This window comes from Littorina saxatilis, linkage group LG7 (assembly GCF_037325665.1).
Source record: "Littorina saxatilis isolate snail1 linkage group LG7, US_GU_Lsax_2.0, whole genome shotgun sequence".
NCBI classification, from domain to species: Eukaryota; Metazoa; Mollusca; class Gastropoda; order Littorinimorpha; family Littorinidae; genus Littorina; species Littorina saxatilis.
This window is the reverse complement of record NC_090251.1, coordinates 40,679,906-40,702,033: the sequence shown is the minus strand read 5'-3', so window position 1 is coordinate 40,702,033 and position 22,128 is coordinate 40,679,906. Positions and strand designations below refer to the sequence as shown.

General features: G+C 41.5%; 2 protein-coding genes across 8 annotated transcripts in view; one reads left to right on the top strand and one right to left on the bottom strand.

The window, feature by feature from the left end:
- The window catches only part of LOC138971476 (lysoplasmalogenase TMEM86A-like), a 40,625-nt gene extending 25,596 nt beyond the window's left edge, over window positions 1–15,029 (bottom strand). Inside the window, exon 1 of one of the 2 annotated variants that reach the window (XM_070344213.1) lies at window positions 14,872–15,029. In XM_070344213.1, the coding sequence (XP_070200314.1) occupies window positions 14,872–14,892 (21 nt within the window). In that variant the 5' untranslated portion in view covers window positions 14,893–15,029. The remainder of the gene's footprint in view (window positions 1–14,871) is intronic. The other variant, XM_070344212.1, reaches the window with a different exon arrangement.
- A 96-nt stretch (window positions 15,030–15,125) lies between these two features.
- The window catches only part of LOC138971469 (ankyrin repeat and SAM domain-containing protein 1A-like), a 120,679-nt gene continuing 113,676 nt past the window's right edge, over window positions 15,126–22,128 (top strand). For all 6 annotated transcript variants that reach the window (XM_070344203.1, XM_070344205.1, XM_070344201.1 and 3 more), the window contains exons 1-2: window positions 15,126–15,368; window positions 18,294–18,380. In XM_070344203.1, coding sequence (XP_070200304.1) covers window positions 15,241–15,368; window positions 18,294–18,380 — 215 coding nt within the window. In that variant the 5' untranslated portion in view covers window positions 15,126–15,240. The remainder of the gene's footprint in view (window positions 15,369–18,293; window positions 18,381–22,128) is intronic.

Here is a 22,128-nt window from a genome sequence, read left to right as displayed (position 1 = left end):
TCGTTCTTATCACTACATGTCGACAGCACTACATCTTTTAGCGCTACGTGTCATTATCGCTACGTGTCAATACCACTACTTACTGACGACTTTCTCTTTCTCATTTTTTCTCTCGCTCCCACTCCTTCTGGTTTGTGTGTGTATATGTATGGCTGTGTATGTGTGTGCGTGTGTGTCTCTGTGTGTGTGTGTGTGTGTGTCTCTTTCTCTCTCTCTTGCTCACTCGCTCGCTCACTCACTCTGTCTCTCTCTCTCTCTGCCCCCCCCTCTCTCTCTCTCTCTTGCTCACTCGCTCGCTCACTCTCTCTCTCTCTCTCTCTCTGGCCTTAATTTAATAAACCATTCTGAGTTCTCTCTCTCTCTCTCTCTCTCTCTCTCTCTCTCTCTCTCTCTCTCTCTCTCTCTCTCTCATTTTTCAATCAAATTGATTGAAATTTTTGTAAAGCAATCTTCGGCGAAGGCCGGACTTCGGTATTGCATTTCAGCTTGGTGGCTTAAAAATTAATGAATGACTTTGGCCATTAAAAATCTGAAAATTATAATATTTTTTTCATATAAAACGATCCAAATTTACGTTCATCTTATTCTACATCATTTCCTGATTCCAAAAACATATAAATATGTTGTATTTGGATTAAAAACAAGCTCTGAAAAATAAAAAATAAAAATTATGAAAAAAATTAAATTTCCGAAATCGATTTAAAAACAATTTCATCTTATTCCTTGTCGGTTCCTGATTCCAAAAACATATAGATATTATATGTTTGGATTAAAAACACGCTCAGAAAGTTAAAACGAAGAGAGGTACAGAAAAGCGTGCTATGCAGCACAGCAAAACCACTACCGCGCTGAACAGGCTCGTCAGTTTCACTCCGTTAAGCTGCGGTCATACATGCGACTCAGTCGTCGCGATTCAGTTGCGTGATTCAGTCTTTGGCCGATCGCACATCACATCGTAGGCCATTGACCCGTCACACGATGAACGATGGACGAACGACTGACGAACGATAACTCCACGCGAGCGGGGCGGAAGTGACGTGTCACAGTGAACACGGCAAGCGCGCTTTGCGAGAGCAGACGCTAAATGTTCGAACATCGCTCTACCTTTCTGAAAAATTCCTTTCAGCATTACGCCTTTGCAAAAAATAAAGTTCCCAGACAGCTGCAATTAATCTTTCCCGACCGCTGTACACGCCTAAAACGTCTCCTTTATATCTGAGTAAAAAACTGTTCTTCCAAAAAGTTTTGAATCGACGAAGAGACGCTGTACGCCACTGTCCGCCATTATTTTACGTCACGGCGTCAAGGCCGCAACAACGCGTTCTGATTGGCTCTGTTGGCTCTGCCCCTGCGATTGACCGACGACTGGATCGCAGGAATAGAACATCATGTGTTCTAAACCTCAAAGCTACGAGGGAATCGCATGAGACTGAGTCGCAGCTGTTTTCTACGACTGAGTCGGCTGTGTGACAGGGTAAATCGCGCGACTCAGTCGCATGTGTGACGGCCCTCTTATGCACAAGCGGCGGACTACGGTCATTGTGAAAAAATGCAGTGCGTTCAGTTTCATTCTGTGAGTTCCACAGTTTGACTAAATGTAGTAATTTCGCCTTACGCGACTTAATATTACATTTGGTCAAGTTTTGACTAAATGTTTTAACATAGAGGAGGAATCGAGACGAGGGTCGTGGTGTATGTGTGTGTGTGTCTGTGCGTGTGTGTGTGTAGAGCGATTCAGACCAAACTACTGGACCGATCTTTATGAAATTTGACATGAGAGTTCCTGGGAATGATATCCCCGGACTTTTTTCCTTTTTTTCGATAAATGCCTTTGATGACGTCATATCCGGCTTTTTGTAAAAGTTGAGGCGGCACTGTCACACCCTCATTTTTCAATCAAATTGATTGAAATTTTGGCCAAGCAATCTTAGACGAAGGCCGGACTTCGGTATTGCATTTCAGCTTGGTGGCTTAAAAATTAATTAATCTTCTTCTTCTTGTCGTTCGCCAATGTTAAACTTGGAGTCCAGCTCTGGTAATGAAGCTGGTGGTCTTATGAAGAGCCTCCACACTTGAAAATTAATTAATGACTTTGGCCATTAAAAATCTGAAAATTGTAAAAAAAATAACTTTTTTATAAAACGATCCAAATTTACGTTCATCTTATTCTTCATCATTTTCTGATTCCAAAAACATATAAATATGTTATATTTGGATTAAAAACAAGCTCTGAAAATTAAAAATATAAAAATTATTATCAAAATTAAATTTTCGAAATCAACTTAAAAACACTTTCATCTTATTCCTTGTCGGTTCCTGATTCCAAAAACATATAGATATGATATGTTTGGATTAAAAACACGCTCAGAAAGTTAAAACGAAGAGAGGTACAGAAAAGCGTGCTATCCTTCTCAGCGCAACTACTACCCCGCTCTTCTTGTCAATTTCACTGCCTTTGCCACGAGCGGTGGACTGACGATGCTACGAGTATACGGTCTTGCTGAAAAATTGCATTGCGTTCAGTTTCATTCTGTGAGTTCGACAGCTTGACTAAATGTTGTATTTTCGCCTTACGCGACTTGTTACTTCTTTGATTCATATTCTAACATTTTCTAAACGTGTTATTAGATTAAACCCTCCCATGGGCGAGGGCTGGATGTAAAAAAGCACCTGTTTGCTTATGCAATTACCCTCGTTACTAAAGAATTTGTCTTTGTCTTGTCTTTTGTATATCAGTCATCTCTCTCTCTCTCTCTCTCTCTCTCTCTCTCTCTCTCTCTCTCTCTCTCTCTCTCCTTCTCTCTCTCTCTCAAACCTCCGTTCAAAGTCTAACTGTTATGCTTTTACTTCCTGTTACCTAAGTTGGACCGTACTCAAATTGAGCAGAAATCTGTTTTCCATCAAAGCACACTAGTCTTTTTGCCACATTTATTAAGATTCGCTTTTACTACCCGTTACTTTACTTGAACTTTGGTCGATTCAACACTTTGATATCAGCAATATGAAAGGACATCACAGGACATGTTTCTCTTTTCACGTTTAGCCTAATGAGTATAGTCGTTGTAAGATTTTGTTAAGATTTTTAGCCAGGGGCGGATGGGATGGATGGAGAAAAGAAGAGTAATGAAGGTCTATATCATGTGATGTGCTGCATCAAAGTATAACTTTTCATTGCCACCTACTTGTTCCTAGCTTTTTGCTTTTTTCTTCTTCTTCTTCTGCGTTCGTGGGCTGAAACTCCCACGTACACTCGTGTTTTTTGCACGAGTGGAATTTTACGTGTATGACCGTTTTTTACCCCGCCATTTAGGCAGCCATACACCGGTTTCGGAGGAAGCATGCTGGGTATTTTCGTGTTTCTATAACCCACCGAACTCTGACATGGATTACATGATCTTTTTCGTGCGCACTTGGTCTTGTGCTTGCGTGTACACACGGGGGTGTTCGGACACCGAGGAGAGTCTGCACACAAAGTTGACTCTGAGAAATAAATATCTCGCCGAACGTGGCCGGGGACGAACTCACGCTGACAGCGGCCAACTGGATACAAATCCAGCGCGCTACCGACTGAGCTACATCCCCGCCCTGCTTTTTGCTTTTGATGTGTAACCGTAAAACAACGGCAGTGTTGTGTTAACGATCTCGAATCTGTGCCTTTTCAAGCATCATATTTTAGCTACTATATGATACTAGCAACTAGGTATCACAGGAAATATTTCCTCATCTGAATTAGCGCCTTCCTTTTTTCTTTTTTTTTCGTAAACAATAACATTATATGACACACTTGGTATCTGTATGTTTAACTGTACATTAATCTGTGGCACAGTACATTTAACATTTACTTTTGGCGCGAATTCTTACAGTACATAAATGGACAAGAATGTATTAATCAATGCTGTTGTGTCTGCGGTGTGAACATTTGCGACATCAACATAATCATAAATCCACCCACACACATGCATATGCACATAAACATAAACATTTTCATTTACAAAATACTCAAACGTCGCAACCCTAATTCGCAATTAAACATTACATTTAAATCAATAGGCTTACCATATCTAAACTTGCTGATACTTTCTTTCTTTATTTGGTGTTTAACGTCGTTTTCAACCACGAAGGTTATATCGCGACGAGGGAAAGGGGGGAGATGGGATAGGGGAAAGGGGGGAGATGGGATAGAGCCACTTGTTAAGTGTTTCTTGTTCACAAAAGCACTAATAAAAAAATTGCTCCAGGGGCTTGCAACGTAGTACAATATATGACCTTACTGGGAGAATGCAAGTTTCCAGTACAAAGGACTAAACATTTCTTACATACTGCTTGACTAAAATCTTTACAAACATTGACTATATTCTATACAAGAACCACTAAACAAGGGTAAAAGGAGAAACATAGTCCGTTAGTCGCCTCTTACGACATGCGGGGTGCAGAGAAATAAGGATGTGGAAAAGAAGACTTTTGGTAAGTGAAATAAAGGTGATGGATCCAGTCAGATAGAAATAAGACAACAAGAAAAGAATTGGAAATCTGCAGGGAATAGTAGGGAGAGTTTTCTTGGAAGGAAATATAGGTGAAAGGACTGGTAAGGCAGAAATAAGACAAAAGAAGAGAAGTAAAGGGGTGGGGTAGCTCTGTGGAAACACTCCCGCCGCGTGAAGGCGACCCCATGGGAGCACTTGCTGATACACATTTTTGCTATCAACAAAATATTATTTATAATTTTGTTTGTTGGGGTATGCATTCCTGGTAAATAACCAAACAATACATCATGTTCTGTTAATATAACCTTTTCTTTCGTATTAACAAAAATACATCTAATAACATGTTCCCAAAATAACTTCATTTTTCTACATTTCCAAAAAAAGTGCTCAATATAATCTATTTCGTTACAAAGACTACACAAATTATTTTCTTTCAATTTCATCTTGTGGAGTAGAATGTTTGTGGGGTAAATATTATGTAATATTTTCCATTGAAGTAACTTTAATCTTTCCTCGCTTGTACATTTAATTGCCAAGAGCCAATATTTCTCGTCAATGGAAATATTATATTTATGTAACCAGAATTTTACAGAGCATGGTGCGCTTGCTTTGGCATTTGTTAAAATAGCGCGGAACTGTTTGGGGGAAGTTTTTTTTAACAGGTCTTGTAGACAGGGCCCAGATTCGTCGCTCGCGTTTCCGTTGGCTGTGTCATAATGGTAATTGTATCTAGCCAGCCTGACCAACACGCGAGATGACTGACCGCACCAATGAGCCACGCGTGGTCACTCAACCCTGCGTAGTCTGACACGCGAAAATGACGGACGGGTGTCGGTTCGATCGACGACCTGCGAACGTATGTATGACGCAAACTATACGCCCAGTTTTTCTGTCTGTAAATATTTTTTTTCCAATTATTATTATCAATGTATAATTTATCAAATTTTTGGCTTGTAATTTTTCGATTTTTTTGTTTGCGATAATTTTGATGACAGTTCGTGTAAAATGCACTCAATTATCCGCATGCATCTTCGAATAACAAGTGCCAGAACGACGCAGTCATTTTGCCATCGACTATTCTGGCTGATAACTCCCGAAGTAGGTAACAGAATGATGTCGGTTAGTTCTTCAGCCATTTGAGTTTTCAATGGGGCGATAAAAAAAATAAAAAATAAAAAGGATGAGAAAAAAGAGCGAAAAATTAAGAAAAAAATAGAACTTTAAAGAATGTTACGAAAGCAAAATTGTAAGGTAACTATTGTGCGACTAAGATCGCTCGACAGTAGACCCAAGCACCCCCATTTATCGCGGTTCATGATCCGTTGGAAAACACAACCACCGGAAAAGGAAGCATAACAGTATTAGCACGAAACAATTAAGTCATCTGCTACATACTTAATCGTAAGCGTAATCTTTTGCGGGTAATTAATCTTCATTTGTTGTTGTACAGGACTTAATAAAGGCGCAACACATTCCAACCGCGATTCGACTCAGTGGGAAATGCATGACGTCTAACACTAACAACAGACGATGACGCACACTTATCCTGCGCAGGCTATAACAGAGACACCTTTAGTGGTCGTAAGTGCGTTTGTCTCACCAATAAAGACACGCAGTCAAAAGCTCAAGGCCAAAATTTCATGACACGTGTATGCAATTTATATGCTGGACGCAGGTGTCAGGCTCACTTGCAGCTGAAGCTTGAGCGACTTAGACGAGCTTTAAAATTCGATAAAAACACGGAAAAATAAGAAAAAAAAGTATATATCGGAGACTAGCACCCGGAAGCTGCTTTTCGTAAAAACAGAAAAGATAAAAAGTTTGACAAACTTAGCAGGACAGAACGGCTGTACAATAGCAAAAGCCATGTACCATACCCTGGGCACATACTGACATAGACACAAACACACAGGACCCGTTTCCTTTCGAAATTTCGTAATTGCTATGCGCGATCTATGTTTCTACATCGACATTGAAACTGAGCCAGAAATACTGACTGCATGCTAATCACTGAACCTAACAGCAATAACATATGCAATTTATTGTTGGAAAATTGCACCAACAGTAAGTGGAAGCGTAGAGGTAAATTTTAACACTAGACGCACATAAAACTCACTCAAAAAACAAGGCCTTTAAAACTGACGACAGCGGAGCAAGTAAAAGAAAATGTCGACAAAATCCGTTTGGGAAAAATGTTTCACGTAAGAGGAAGAATGAAGAAATGGGTCAAAACGCAAGTTAGTTATTATAACTGAAGACAGAGACGGATGGCCCACAAAAAGAAACTGTCAACTTTTTGTGTGCGTGCTGCAGAGACAAGCAAGTCACCGAACGCTGTCATTGATCAATAGCTATACAAGTGATGCCGCGAAAGGAAGACTGGGGGTAAATTTTCAAATGTGTTCAACACAAAATCAGAACAACGGCAACACCGGGCAAGGCATTTAACTGAATCGAATCGGACAGAAACAGACTAGTTCGCGCGCCTGCTTTGCAGGCGTGCGCTTGTGGCCTCGCCACTTCGCTGATTTGCCCCCCCAAAAAAGGAGGAACCCCCCCCTTACAACTCATTTGGTCCGGCCCTGTAACGGCAAAGAAACTGTCAAGAACTGTTTATTGGCGGTGAGACGAAGCAATGTACTGAGCTTTTCTTGATATGGTTCACGCATAAGAAACTGTAAGAAAGAATGAGGAGGCGCACATCTGACGCACAGAAAACACATGTAAACGCCGCAAACAGAGGCACTGTGCGGGGCAAAAAACAAACAAACTCGAACTCATTGTGTGTGTTTGTGGCACTGCCATGACTCTTCTCTTACTCGGGTCTTACCTTGAGCTTGACAATCGCAAAAGCAGCCTGTATTACCTGTACGACCCGGTAGTGTTGTTTGTGTTGACGTGGGTACTGACCTAGGTAAGGTCTCGCCAAAGTCATAATGTTACAGGTATGCCAACAAATACTGCGTCTTTATGCCAACTGCGTCTTTTGCTCCTCATCCTGAAATGAGGACTAGACACAAAGTATTTCATACGGATACAGATCCGTCCTAGACAACATGTCGCACAATACTCTGGTGCAGTTTTTTTGCAAAATCGATCTGACTTTTCGCAAAATACACACAAAAAACACCTGCGTCAAACGCCCAGTTTTGTGAACTTTATCGATACTGTCAGTGTAAATACTGAACCTTTGTGAGGACAGTTGAAAATGTTCTTCCATGAGATGCAGGTCCACAGCCAGGCTTTTCCTGGGAGGGAGGAGGGGGGCTAGCCAACGACCGTCGTCTCTATTTGGTCCTTTGAATCATTCCAAAACCAGGGCTAACAAAAATAATAACAGTTTTTACAAATTCGTGTACCTTACAGCCAACAACTTGCTTTATGACACTGTGTCCATGCTCAGATGGTGTCATGCCTCAACTGAGAGTTCACTAAGGACTACTAGGATTGACCCGTGACGGTGTAACGATGTGAGATTGGCCCCTCTGTCACATAACAGCATGTCAGTTTCTTGCATGTGAAGAACATTGGTGGTGAAGTTTAATAGATTTTACCCCAAATTTCGATTTCTTCGAAAACGTGTACCGTCCATTTTCCAGTCGCCATGACTGAAGGCATGATCATTACCATTCCGAACTCAGTCCGAGCAGTGCACCTCAATAAGCAGGGACGGTGGATAACGCATTCTCAGCAGCCTCTGATGGAAATCAGCGTTATCACTTCCCTCCGACTTCGTCATCGTGAAAGCCCCCCCCCCCCCCCCAATAATTTGCTTATCACACAGGCACATCGCCAAAGCCCACCACACCAATTTGCTGATCACACAGGCACATGACGCTGGTATAGGGTTGGGGCTTGCATGGACTGAGTGACCACCTGCTCAGCCAGGAAATGGTAGTAATCGCCTATATATCCTTCCCCCACGTGCCTGTGGCTTGTCCAGTGGTAGGGGTCAAGCTAATCAGTAAAAGATAACGGGGAAGGAACGTTACATCAATATATATGCAGACAGACCTGAAGGCCGGATAATGAGCGGAAACCATTCGATGATTATGATTATGCCAGACATGTTCCGTTCTGGAGAAACATGGCTCATGCGACTCGGCAATCCTTGATTAAAAACGCTCATCAGCTCTTATTACAAAATAGCCTCTGTCCATATAGATGCAGCGATAGGAATTCATTCATTCGGAATTGATCAACACAGAAGCTGTCCATTTGTGATGAGAAAAAGCCCATGGCGGTATTCTGAATTTCTTCCCGCATGTTCCAGTTACGGGACAGTGTTCGATTGTGTGCACACACCTTCACAGAAGCCTTCATTAACCTCCTTCCCCCTCCCCATACCCCCCCCCCCCCCACACACATTTTTTCCAATACCCCCTCGTGCACCCAACAACATTAGTGGCATAGAATCGCACGGTAGGATTAGACACGGCTTTCCGATAAGCACGTGCAACAAGTCTGAGCCTCCGCTCGTGCAGCTGCCTGCTGGTCTACAACCTCTTGGCATAAACCTTCTCATATAGTTTTCACCCCCTCCCCCAACACACCGTTCTGCTTCACCCTCCACCACTACGGGTTAAACTGTATACACTTGCAAGTACTAACACATAATCATAAAATCTAAAAATCTTAATTTCCCTAAATGCAATGAAAGTGTACTCAATACCAGAAAAGGTCAAAAAATATTCTCTGCCAAATATCAATGCAGAATCATAAAATCGATTCTCAATTACCCTCGCAGTATTATATGAGTAACCATGTACCAACACCAGACAGGACCAAGGAAGTAATGGTATAGAAACAGGAATGCTGATGATGCAGTACCAGCCTATCTACAGAGGACCCCCCCCACCCTCTCCTTTTAAAGACCTCCAGAATTCTGAGAAAATCAGGTCTTAAATAGGTGGGAGTCTTCAAATGGGGGTAAATTGGCAGAGGTTAAGAAACAGAAAATCTGAGAAAACTGGGTATTAAAACGGAGGGAGTCTTAAATTGGGGGGGGGGGGGGGGGGTCGTAGAATGGGGGTTCCAGTGTATCAGCATACAGAGGAACCCCCTTTTCAAGACCTCCACAAATCTGAGAAAATCAGGTCTTAAAATGGAGGTAAATTTACAGGGGTCACGAACAGAAAGTCTGAGAAAACAAGGTCCTCAAAATGGAGGGGGGTCGTAATAGGGGGGTTCCACTGTACCTTTGACACTGTTGGCAGGTGAACATAATACATCTGATCAGACCGCCATGCACACTGAACTTAAATTGTCAGCAGTTTCATGCTAAGGCATACTGTGATGACACATGTCCCGGAGTCCCTGCACAACAAGCTGTACGGGCCAGTGGCTGCGCTGCAGAGGACCACTAATTATATCTCAAGATCTGGACTCCAAGTGTGATCGGCGATCGAAAAGAAGAAGACAAATGTACACACCCAGTCTAAATGAGTAGATGGTTGATAAGGCGAGGTACGGAAGGGGTTTAAAAAAAAAGAAATCACGAGAAAACAAGCATACACATTCTTTGTAGGGTGAAATGAATAAATCACAGAAAAACTAAAATATAACCAAAACAAAAAACACCATTAAGAACATGCTAACTAAATTAAAAAAAAAGAAGAAAGTAAACATCTACAATTTAAACACATACACCATGCTGACAATGACATTTCATGTCACAGAAAACTGAACCCAAAGATAACCTAAAAATAAAAGTGAAAAAGGTCTGCCCAGGCACACAATCAAACACTATCCTGTAACTGGGACAGGCGGGAGGAAATTCAGAATACTACTGCCCTGGGCTTTTTCTCACTACAAATAGACTGCTTCTGTATTGATCAATAATGCAACCAAGACTGCCAAAGTCTGACAGATGTCAGCATAGGGAGATTAATAACATTAACATTTCATAAAGGATACACATGCAGTGTCAGTGACATACTCTAGTCTAAGAGTCCAGTGCAACCTCCATTTTCAGACACCATCACCCACCCACACGCCCCCTTTCAATATCATCTGTACAATTACCTCCATTTTCAGACACCATCACCCACCCACACACCCCGATTCAATATCATCTGTACAATTACCTCCATTTTCAGACACCATCACCCACCCACACACCCCGATTCAATATCATCTGTACAATTACCTCCATTTTCAGACACCATCACCCACCCACACACCCCGATTCAATATCATCTGTACAATTACCTCCATTTTCAGACACCATCACCCACCCACACACCCCGATTCAATATCATCTGTACAATTACCTCCATTTTCAGACACCATCACCCACCCACGCACCCCGATTCAATATCATCTGTACAATTACCTCCATTTTAAGACACCATCACCCACCCACACACCCCGATTCAATATCATCCGTACAATTACCTCCATTTTCAGACACCATCACCCACCCACACACCCCGATTCAATATCATCTGTACAATTACCTCCATTTTCAGACACCATCACCCACCCACACACCCCGATTCAATATCATCTGTACAATTACCTCCATTTTCAGACACCATCACCCACCCACGCACCCCGATTCAATATCATCTGTACAATTACCTCCATTTTCAGACACCATCACCCACCCACGCCGATTCAATATCATCTGTACAATTACCTCCATTTTAAGACACCATCACCCACCCACGCACCCCAATTCAAGACCTCTCCCTTGACTGTTAACATGTTCTGTTCATATCATCTGTACAATTACCTCCATTTTAAGACTCTGTCTAAGACCGGATTCTCTCAGATTTTTGGAGATCAATTTTCTGCAGTGTGTTTGACTGGTGTAGAATTAGAATTCACAAGTTACACACCATTCTACAGTACATATAATTATATGATTGAAATTTTATAAAAATGTGACAGAAAGATACAGTACACTTCTCTACACTGGATTACTGGCTGACACTGACAGGAGCTAATCTTCAAACTCAAACATAAACTTCAAACAAACTGGCCTATTTTAATTACTCTTTAAATGGATATGCACACATTGATCTTGAATCAGATAAGAGCTGTCAAACAAACTGGGAATCTGACTGATCATGTTTTATTCAATATGCTGTCATAACGATTTTCCACATTATGTGCTTGTGCATGTCATGTGTCAGCTTGCAATAACAGTGCAAATCAATGGGACTTTGACCCTCACTTATGCATGCACATGAGTGTTATGCAGCGAATTATGCAGGAATATAGTTATAGGGTTGAAAACATGATCTGTTTTGAAGGCATGCTCTTATTTAAACATCTAGGGCTGTTTTCAGTATTGTTGATAACATGTTCTGTTTGATTAAGGGTATTCAGCTGGTATTTCCTTGTTTTCACTACCTATTTTATGCATGTTTTTATTACTTAGTTAGTGGAAGAATCTTTTGTATACATGTATGTTTGATGGTGTATGCTTTTAATTAAGCGTTGCTGACTATGAATGTAAATGTAAATGCTTGTATAACTGTGTTTTAATTTTAAATGTGTCAAGCGCAAAGAGCATAATTGTAAAGTTATGATGTTGCGCTATATAAATGCTCATTTATTATTATTATTAATATTATTTGGGAACAGTGGTACCTCCCTTTTAAGACCTCCAAAAATCTGCTTTCTTTCTTTCTTCGTTCATGGGCTTAGACTCCCACGTTCACTCATGTTTTTAGCACGAGTGGATTTTTACGTGTATGACCGTTTTTACCCCGCCATTTAGGCAGCATACGCCGATTTCGGGGGAACAAAAATGTGCTAATACAGGGTCTTAAAAGGGAGGGAGTCTTAAATTGCGGGGGGGGGGGGGGGGGGGTGTGTGTGTGTGTGTGTGTTTCTTAAAATGGGGTCCCACTGAACCAGCCATGAAGCCAATGGTTCCCTTTCACGAAAGAAACACTAGTGGAATTTGAAGACCTATAGACAAGTCTGAGATAGCCTCTTTCCTAGTGGATAAAACATCGGCCTCCTAATCGGAAGGTTGTGAGTTCAAATCCCGGTCGCGACCGCCTGGTGGGTTAAGGGTGGAGATTTGTCCGATCTCCCAGGTCAACTTATGTGCAGACCTGCTCGTGCAATATTCCCCTTTGTGTGTACACGTAAGCACAAGAACAAGTGCGCGCGGAAAAGATCCTGTAATCCATGTCAGAGTTCGGTGGGTTATAGAAACACGAACATACCCAGCATGCTCCCCCCGAAAGCGGCGTATGGCTGCCTGAATAGCGGGGTAAAAACGGTTATACACGTAAAAGCCCACGCGTGCGAAAACATAAGAGTTTCAGCCCATGACCGAAAAAGAAGAAGAAAGATGGCCTCTTTTGGCAAAAGTTGACTTCAAAATAATTTGTTTAATTAATGGGGCATAAACTGACAGCTTGCTGTGCACTACTCATCCTCATCAACCATCTTACGTTGTCTAAATCATTCTCTTTTTAAAAACTCGAATTTCTCAGCGAGAGTTAAGTTTTCCATTGTTGTGTCACTGGTAGCGGTAGTAGTTTACAACACAGATCGTAAGACGTTTTGTAAAAGGAAAGACAACTATAGCGGATTATAACCATCCGCCATACTAGCAGAAAACTGGCATCTTCTTCTTCTTCTTCTTCAGCGTTCCAGAGTTTTTCTGGTTACGTGTGAGCTCGTTTGCCCATTTGGGTTCCCCACACTATACTCTAAGAGCATAGTCAGCTCACTCCGCTTTCGTTGAGTAGGCATGCTGGGTATTTTCGTGTTTCCATAACCCACCGAACTCCGACATGGCTTACAGGATCTTTTCCGTGCGCACTTGGTCTTGTGCTTGCGTGTACACACGAAGGGGGTTAAGTCACAAGCAGGTCCGCACATAAGTTGACCTGGGAGATCGGAAAAATCTCCACTCTTAACCCACCAGGCGGCAGCGACCGGGATTCGAACTCACGACCTCCCGATTAGGAGGCCGACGTCTTACCACCAGGCCACTGCGCCCGTCAAACTGGCATCTAGACTGATGCAGAGGCTGAAAGATAGGACAAACGATTGTTTTTGAGGGTAATTGAGTAAGCCTACAAAAGTGGTTTTTGTTTTGTTTTGCTAGTGCTACCAAGTACCCCAGATAGATAGAGAGAGATAGAGAGAGAGAGAGAGAGAGAGAGAGAGAGAGAAGGTGCTAAGGTTACCACTTTTACGAGAGAGAGATAACACAAAAGAATAAAATACTCAGCATATAAAAGCTAACACACTGGGAGGCACAGCTGCCGAGCTCATAGCTGATCTAATCTGTTCGCCCCACAGGGTACCCTTTAGCTGAACAGAAGCAACTACAGCTACTGCACTGGAATACCAAAGGTTAACAATGTACGTCCGCCATGCGATCGGGGCAGATGTTGAGAGAAGGGTAACATACTGAATAACGATGCATGCAGCTGGATTCAGTGGCACCCAGCCCCCCCCCCCCCCCCCCCACACACAAAATAATTCAAAAACTATCCCGGTAGGTTTTTTTTAAAAGGTTGTCTGTTCATAACATGTGTAAATTTACGTTCACTTACAGACCCCTTCCTTGTCAAGACATGATTTTCTCAGAATTGGAATTGCAATCAATCAATCAACAATATGAGGCTTATATCGCGCGTATTCCGTGGGTACAGTTCTAAGCGCAGGGATTTATTTTTATTTTTATAATTTTGCAGTGTATACAGTGTGCGCAAGGCAGCTGAACATTCCTCCGACGCAACTCGAGGGGAGATAGTACAGGCTGTAGGGCCTACTCATTCTAATAATCCTCGCTCCACGGCTATCGACAGTTGAGCCGAACTCATTTTGACCTGAGGTCAGGACGAGGCTGTACTGACCAACTGAGATCTATACCCGAGAGGGAGAAAGGCCTACTGAAAGCATGGACTGAAAGTGAAAGGGCCCCAAGCCATATGTCACACGTGTTGGGATTGATAGCCGAACAGAACGCGTTATTGTTCTGCATGTTCACAGTTTCACCTTCGTAGCGAAATTCCCGTTTCGCTTTGAAGCCCGCCTACATAATGAAGGCAGTCACATGCTTTAATATCAATCATAGTCATGTACATTTTATGCTACGACCTGGACATTTTTGAACATAATACACTACACACACATATTACGAACACATACCAGAAGCAATACGCCTTGCTGGCATATGTATACGTCAAAATACGATCGAAAATACTGCGCAATGGAGGCCTTTCGTTGTTTATCTGTGAAAGAAACAAAGACAGCACGCTGACCGATTTCTCAGGGCACACTGCCAACTCTTGTGCTGACGTAGTTTTCCATGAAAATAAGATGATGAGCTCGGGCTGGAGAAAATAGGATGAAGCTGCGAGAGCTAAGACTTCAATGGAGGTTAAAATTCAAAGTGAACACTCACCACGTTCAATGGTTTTGTCATTGTGGAAGGTTTTCTGTGATGATCGGAGAGCAAATTTTCACGCGTGTAGTCTCAGCGATCTCTCTGTGTCAGCTGAAGTCTTGTTTACATCGTGAGGGGTATTTTTAGCACTAGCACGTCACGGGACAGAGCCCACTCGATATTGCACTGTGATTGGTTGAAAGGTTAAACATTTACCCAATTACAACAACGGTTGTATCTGCTCATGGCTGGGGAGCGGCTTCCTTTACACAGATGGCGCTGTCGTCTGCTAAAAGAGGAAGTTGACATTCGGCAAAGAAAAGAAGATACATGCGAGCTTTTCATAAATAAATTCCTTCGGTTCGCAATGGCTACCAACGCATAAACATGGGCAAAGATCAGGAGCTGCTAGAAGCAGCACGGACAGGCAATTTGCAGGCTGTGAAAACAATACTGTCCGGTAAATTGCCGCACACAGGTCGAGGAAGCGGAGGGCTGACTGGAGGCTTGAGGAGGTGTGCACTGAATCGCATTGTTTTGTTGACAGAGACAGGACTGTGGTGACATGACAAACTCACACACATTTGTTGTTGCAGTGAAAACTAAATAGTGTTTATGTGCTTGACATATAAAGCATCGTTTTTCTCATGGAAACGTGTAGTTTTGAACGTCTGTGCAAACTTTGCAAGCTTATGTCGTCTGCACGGAAGTGCGTATATATAGTGTGTTGAACAAAGCAGAAGTAGACAGTGAAAAGGGGGATGGGCATACTTTTCTTGGAAGGCAAGAAAGAGGGATTGCATTACACTTTTGAAGGCTCGTATCAAAGGCTTTATTTTTTCACAGTATGTGTGTTTTTGATACGATTTTTGTTCTCTTGTTTGTTTGTTTTCTGACTGCAACCCTCTCTCTTGTTTGTTTGTTTTTGTGTGTGTGGTTTGTTTTCTTTTGATTTTATTTATGTTTTTGTGTGCGTTTTGTTTAGATTTTATTTTTGTTTTCATAATGTGGATCACAGTAGCCCTGTATGTCTCCCTCTACGAAATGATAAAACACTGGTGCACATACCGTCACTTAATTCAGCATTATTATTATTATTATTATAATGATTTTAGAAAACCAGTTAATTCATTTGCGACACTTAAAGTGTGTTTGTTTGTTGAGGATACATTTTAATAATGCCCCTCCTGATTTCATATGTCCCCAGCATTGAATTATGACTAAATTAAATACAGATTTTCAGCTTGTGTGCATATAACCTGTCATGGCTTTAGACTTGAAACACATGTTCCTGTGTCTTGCAATCATACCAATATTATGTCCCGGTGTACAAGCGATGGGGTCGGGGTAGCTCAGTGGACTGGGTGGCCGAGTAGTAACGCACTTGCGCTCGGAAGCGAGGGGTTGCGAGTTCGACCCTGGGTCAGGGCGTTAGCAATTTTCTCCCCCCTTTCCTAACCTAGGTGGTGGGTTGAAGTGCTAGTCTTTCGGATGAGACGAAAAACCGAGGTCCCTTTGTGTACACTACATTGGGGTGTGCACGTTAAAGATCCCACGATTGACAAAAGGGTCTTTCCTGGCAAAATTGTATAGGCATAGATAAAAATGTCCACCAAAATACCCGTGTGACTTGGAATAATAGGCCGTGAAAAGTAGGATATGCTCCGAAATGGCTGCGATCTGCTGGCCGATGTGAATGCGTGATGTATTGTGTAAAAAAATTCCATCTCACACGGCATAAATAAATCCCTCCGCCTTGAATATGTGCGCGATATAAATTGCATAAAAATAAAAATATAAATCCCTGCGCTTAGAACTGTACCCACGGAATACACGCGATATAAGCCTCATATTGATTGAGTTGGTAGAGCACTGGACTTGTGATTCTGAGGTCACTGCAGGTTCAAGGGGCAGACCCCGGTCAACTTTATGTGAAGACTCAGACGGTATCCATGTCCCACCCTTGTATCACCACAGTGGCATGTAAAAGACCTCGGTCATTCTGCCATAAGTGCGGGTGGCTGATAACACCTTAACACGCACACACCTGGGTAGCGCGACTCTTGTTGCTGCTCTGGCTTTCCATTGGGAGGAGGCAACCCAAATTTACCAGCATTGGGATAATATAGTAAGTGAAATGTGAAATGAAATAAAAATGCATGCTTTGGCCTTCAGCCCTTGGGAGATGGTCACTAGTACAGGTTCCACTGTACAAGTAAACATGAATACATTCACACAATAAACATGTAAGCACACACACCTGTAAAATCACACACTTTTTTTTGATTAACTTTCTATTACATACACAAATTGATAATGTCATATATATATAACAAAATAATTCTTTTTATTACAAATTGATAATCAGAGTAGAGTCATTAATATCTGCTTTCAAAAACCTTGCATTTTTGTTTGGTGTCTCCCTTGAAATCTGTTGTATTTGTAATTTCTTGTTCTGTACACCCCATCAAGTATAACATTTCAATGCAAACACAAGCGCATTTGACTTTAGCAACCTCTAGAAAACATATTCCGTTCCTGTGATTTTTCACACACACATCCACTGTAAGGTTAGTACATATACCCATGCTCATCAATTTTCAACAAAGCTTGCACAAGTTCAGTCCAATAAAAAGCCACATGTGCCTGATTAAAAAAAAAAAGTAAGAAGAAAAAAAAACAACTTAAATAGATCTTCAAATAAAAAACCCAACATGTCACCAACCCAACACACCCAACTTCCAGGGCCTTGTAATTTGAAACAAACTGTTATTTTTGTTTGGCCTTTAACACAATAACAGGCATAACGTGAACTGTTCATCTTTCCTTGAAAAAAATGTCTGATTGTACAGTCACTATAGCAGATGATTTAAAAGAGCTCGATTTGAGAGCTGAAAGTCACAGCTGTGTGGTGGTGACACTGAACATTGGTTGGAGAAAGATTCATGTTAAATTATATACAGTGGAACCCCCCTTTTAACACTTTCTACCCCACCTATGTTGACCAATTTTTTTTTTATAGCCGAGACCAGTTGTGCAGCAGCAGGTCACTCAGAATTGTAGTAGCTGTGTAGAAACTGTGTAACAACACGCTGGAATGCAGGCGTTAGATCAACGTTACAGGAAGCGACTGAAGCTAACAGTCTGAGCGAATATATCCGTACCTGGTCAGATAGAGCCAAATGAGTGGGTACGGATATCCGTACCTGGGAGACAATGAGTTAAGACCCCCCAATTTAAAACTTTTTGTTCAGAATCTCTGTAAATTAACCCCCATTTTTTTAAGACTGCCTCCTTTTTAAGACATGATTTTCTCAGATTTTCGGACGTCTTTAAAGGGGGGTTCCGCTGTACCTCAAGACATGCTCAATATTATGCTTTTATACCATCCTATATTTTGTTGAGGAGAAATGGTACAGAAACTTGTTTTATTATTTCAGCTTGCTGGCCCTAAAACCCGTAAATTTGAACTGTACTGACACGAGTGGAGAAACACCGCTTCACCTAGCCGCCCTCAATGGACACAGGTAAGATATAGATAGAATTTTAAAGTAAAATTAACCACTATTTTCTTGTTGATCTCTTGTTCTCATATATTGAGCTTTAAAACTACGGGAAAGAGGAGCTTTAACCTGTGTAATAATACTGACCTCACTGTTTGAATATATGTGTATGCATGTATTATGCACATTTGCATGCTTCAAATCAGCATACTCGGGAGTGCGAAATAAGTGTATTAAGCCGCATCTTTCTGTGTTTTCCGAGCTATACAGAAATATGTCAGGCACCTGGCAGCAAACTTCAAATAGCTTGAATTATATTACTTACCATATTTCCTTAGCGGTAGAACTTACTTAAAGGCACACACAGCTTCATGTAAACCATCAGTTTCTTGTCACAGACACTGTCAGGCTTTTAAACACAGTACAAACACTGTTTCGTTTAAACACTCACCGCTTGAGAACATTCTTGGTGCCCTCCGTAAAGAGCGAGCATTTTTCAAAGAATTTATTTTTGCGTGGCCAGTCGGCGTTACAATGAGACAAATCCCGGAAGCAGTTCACGCAAGGTCATGTTTCCTGTAGCAGACAAATTGTCTGCATAGCGCTTGCTTCTTTGTCGCCAACCGCCGCCGATAAGTTCGTGTGACTCGCAGTTGTTCGGTGCATTTTAGATTCAGAGGTACAAAATGACGTGCTATTGCAGATACAGCGAGTCGCATTGAAATCACAAACTGGCGACTAAATTGTAAAAAAAAGGAAAGTGGGTGACACGAGTCGACGATGGCTCAGGGGTAAAATATAAACCACGAAATCTGGTGTGTGGTTTATGCAAGCTAAATAGCCATTCTAACGGACTGTGTCATTTAATGCTGTTAAATGCTATTGCAAGTGTGTTCCATGAGGTTAGAACTGCTTTTTGACTCACATGCGAAGCAAAAGTGAGTCTATGTACTCACCCGAGTCGTCCGTCCGTCCGTCCGTCCGTCCGGACGTCCGGACGTCCGTCCGTCCGTCCGGAAAACTTTAACGTTGGATATTTCTTGGACACTATTCAGTCTATCAGTACCAAATTTGGCAAGATGGTGTATGATGACAAGGCCCCAAAAAAGATACATAGCATCTTGACCTTGCTTCAAGGTCAAGGTCGCAGGGGCCATAAATGTTGCCTGAAAAACAGCTATTTTTCATATTTTTCCCATTTTCTCTGAAGTTTTTGAGATTCAATACCTCACCTATATATGATATATAGGGCAAAGTAAGCCCCATCTTTTGATACCAGTTTGGTTTACCTTGCTTCAAGGTCAAGGTCACAGGAGCTCTTCAAAGTTGGATTGTATACATATTTTGAAGTGACCTTGACCCTGAACTATGGAAGATAACTGTTTCAAACTTAAAAATTATGTGGGGCACATGTTATGCTTTCATCATGAGACACATTCGGTCACATATGATCAAGGTCAAGGTCACTTTGACCCTTATGAAATGTGACCAAAATAAGGTAGTGAACCACTAAAAGTGACCATATCTCATGGTAGAAAGAGCCAATAAGCACCATTGTACTTCCTATGTCTTGAATTAACAGCTTTGTGTTGCATGACCTTGGATGACCTTGACCTTGGGTCAAGGTCACATGTATTTTGGTAGGAAAAATGTGTAAAGCATGTGAGTCGTATGGGCTTTGCCCTTCTTGTTTCGTTAGAAGATTTAAATCGTTCTGTAAACCATTTGAGGCAGACTGGGCCTTTAGTTTAAGCAACAACTTTGGTTTAAAACTGGCTGACAACCACATTTTTGTCCAAAAAACAATCGTTTTTATGTCGACAGAATTATGAGTTCACTGTATAGTTTTTGCGTGGTTCATTGGCACCTACTGATAACTGTATGTGGGAGGGCCATTTTCTTTCTATATGCTGTCAAGTACCTGCACAATTTTCTAAGGCATTAGCTCCAACAGGGTTTGGTACGAATTATGTATGTTGGGACCATTTGCACATTTGTATGGTTTTTATTCTGGAGACTTGAAGCTGTGAAATGGGTGCTAATTTAGTGTTTTTATTTTCAGAAAACTCTTAGCTTCCCACGTGAAGAATTGCTTGAGCAAATAGATGTGTGTGTGTGTGTGTGTGTGTGTTTGTGTGTGTGTGTTTTATTGAGTCAGATTTTTCCTCCCCGAGTACTTCATACCCGTCTTGTAGTTGTATTGCTCTTTTACTGTCATCTTCTTGTCCTGCTGTCTGTTAAAATACTTTGAAATAATTAATGTTAATACATTATTTTGCATGTGAGAAGTGTGTATACTTTAAGTCATGAAACTATTATGTATACTATTATCGCTAATAATTTTGAAATACATGTATGGTTGACCAGTTGAGTCGGAAGCATAGGTTTAAGGTACACATACATGCAAATGAGTTTGTGCAATGAACGAATACTGACTGACACATACATGCTGTGTCTTTGTCTGTCTGTTTGACTCTCTCTCTCTCTCTCTCTCTCTCTCTCTCTCTCTCTCTCTCTCTCTCTCTCTCTCTCTCTCTCTCTCTCTCTCTCTCTCTCTCTCTCTCTCTCTCTTTCTCTTTCTCTCTCTCTTTCTCTCTCTCTCTCTCTTTCTCTCTCTCTCTCTCTTTCTCTTTGTCTCTCTCTCTCTTTCTCTCTCTCTCTCTCTCTCTCTCTCTCTCTCTCTCTCTCTCTCTCTCTCTCTCTCTCTCTCTCTCTCACACGCACGCACACACCACTGTAACCTGAGTATTTCTAAGTGTCAAAGCTAGAATTAGGATGAGGAAACTCAGCAGAATCGTATCAGGAGAACAGCCAGTTTGCGTTACATTTTAGGCATAACATGTTTTAAACTTCCTTAAAGTACGCTACGTAGAGGACACATGTCCATGTAAAGATTCTTGGTATGTGTTCAGCATATTTTATAAGAATGGCATCAACAGGAAAGCATGAATTTAATTATGTATGTGATGAATAAGCCAGTGAGTCAGAATAAAAAGACTGTAGCCTGATTAGGAATACATGTTGTTCCTCATGACAACTTCTCGACTGCATGTTCATTTTTCAAGTGACAACATGAACTTGCTTCCTCGTGGCCTAGCTCTTATACCCTTGAGCTAAATTGTGCGTTTAAGGACACAAGTCACGAGTGATACTATGACTAATTACTAGTGTGTAAGTATATTGCTTGTCTGATGTTGATAAAGCACATACACAGTATCAGACGCGAAGTTTAAAAAATTTTTTTTTTCTTTTTAACACTTTCTACCCTACTTATGTTGACCAAGTGTTTTATTAACCGAGACCAGCTGTGCTGCAGCAAGTCACTCATAATTGTAGTAACTGTGTAGTAAATGTGTATCAACACGCTGGAATGCAGGCGTTAGATGGACGTTACAGGAAGCGACTGAAGCTAACAGTCTGAGGGGATATATCCGTACCTGGTCAGATAGAGCCAATTTAGTGGGTACGGATATATCCGTACCTGGGAGACAATGAGTTAAGGATTCCTTTCTGTATGTTTGTGCATGAAGGAGTTCGAGATTGTCATGGTCATTGTTGTTTTTCCTTGTTACTGGCAAGCTGTTCTAAAACTCCAGTAGTGCTCAGTTCAAGTGCATTTCTTTTGGAAGGTTTAAGGGAAGAACACATCTATAATAATTATGTCAAATTGCAGTTTAAGAAAGCTGAAGAAATGGAAGTGCGAAGAAAGCAGTGAAGTTGGTTTGGGTACAGGGAAGCTGGTTAAAGGATGGTTGGTATGGGTGGGGGTTGA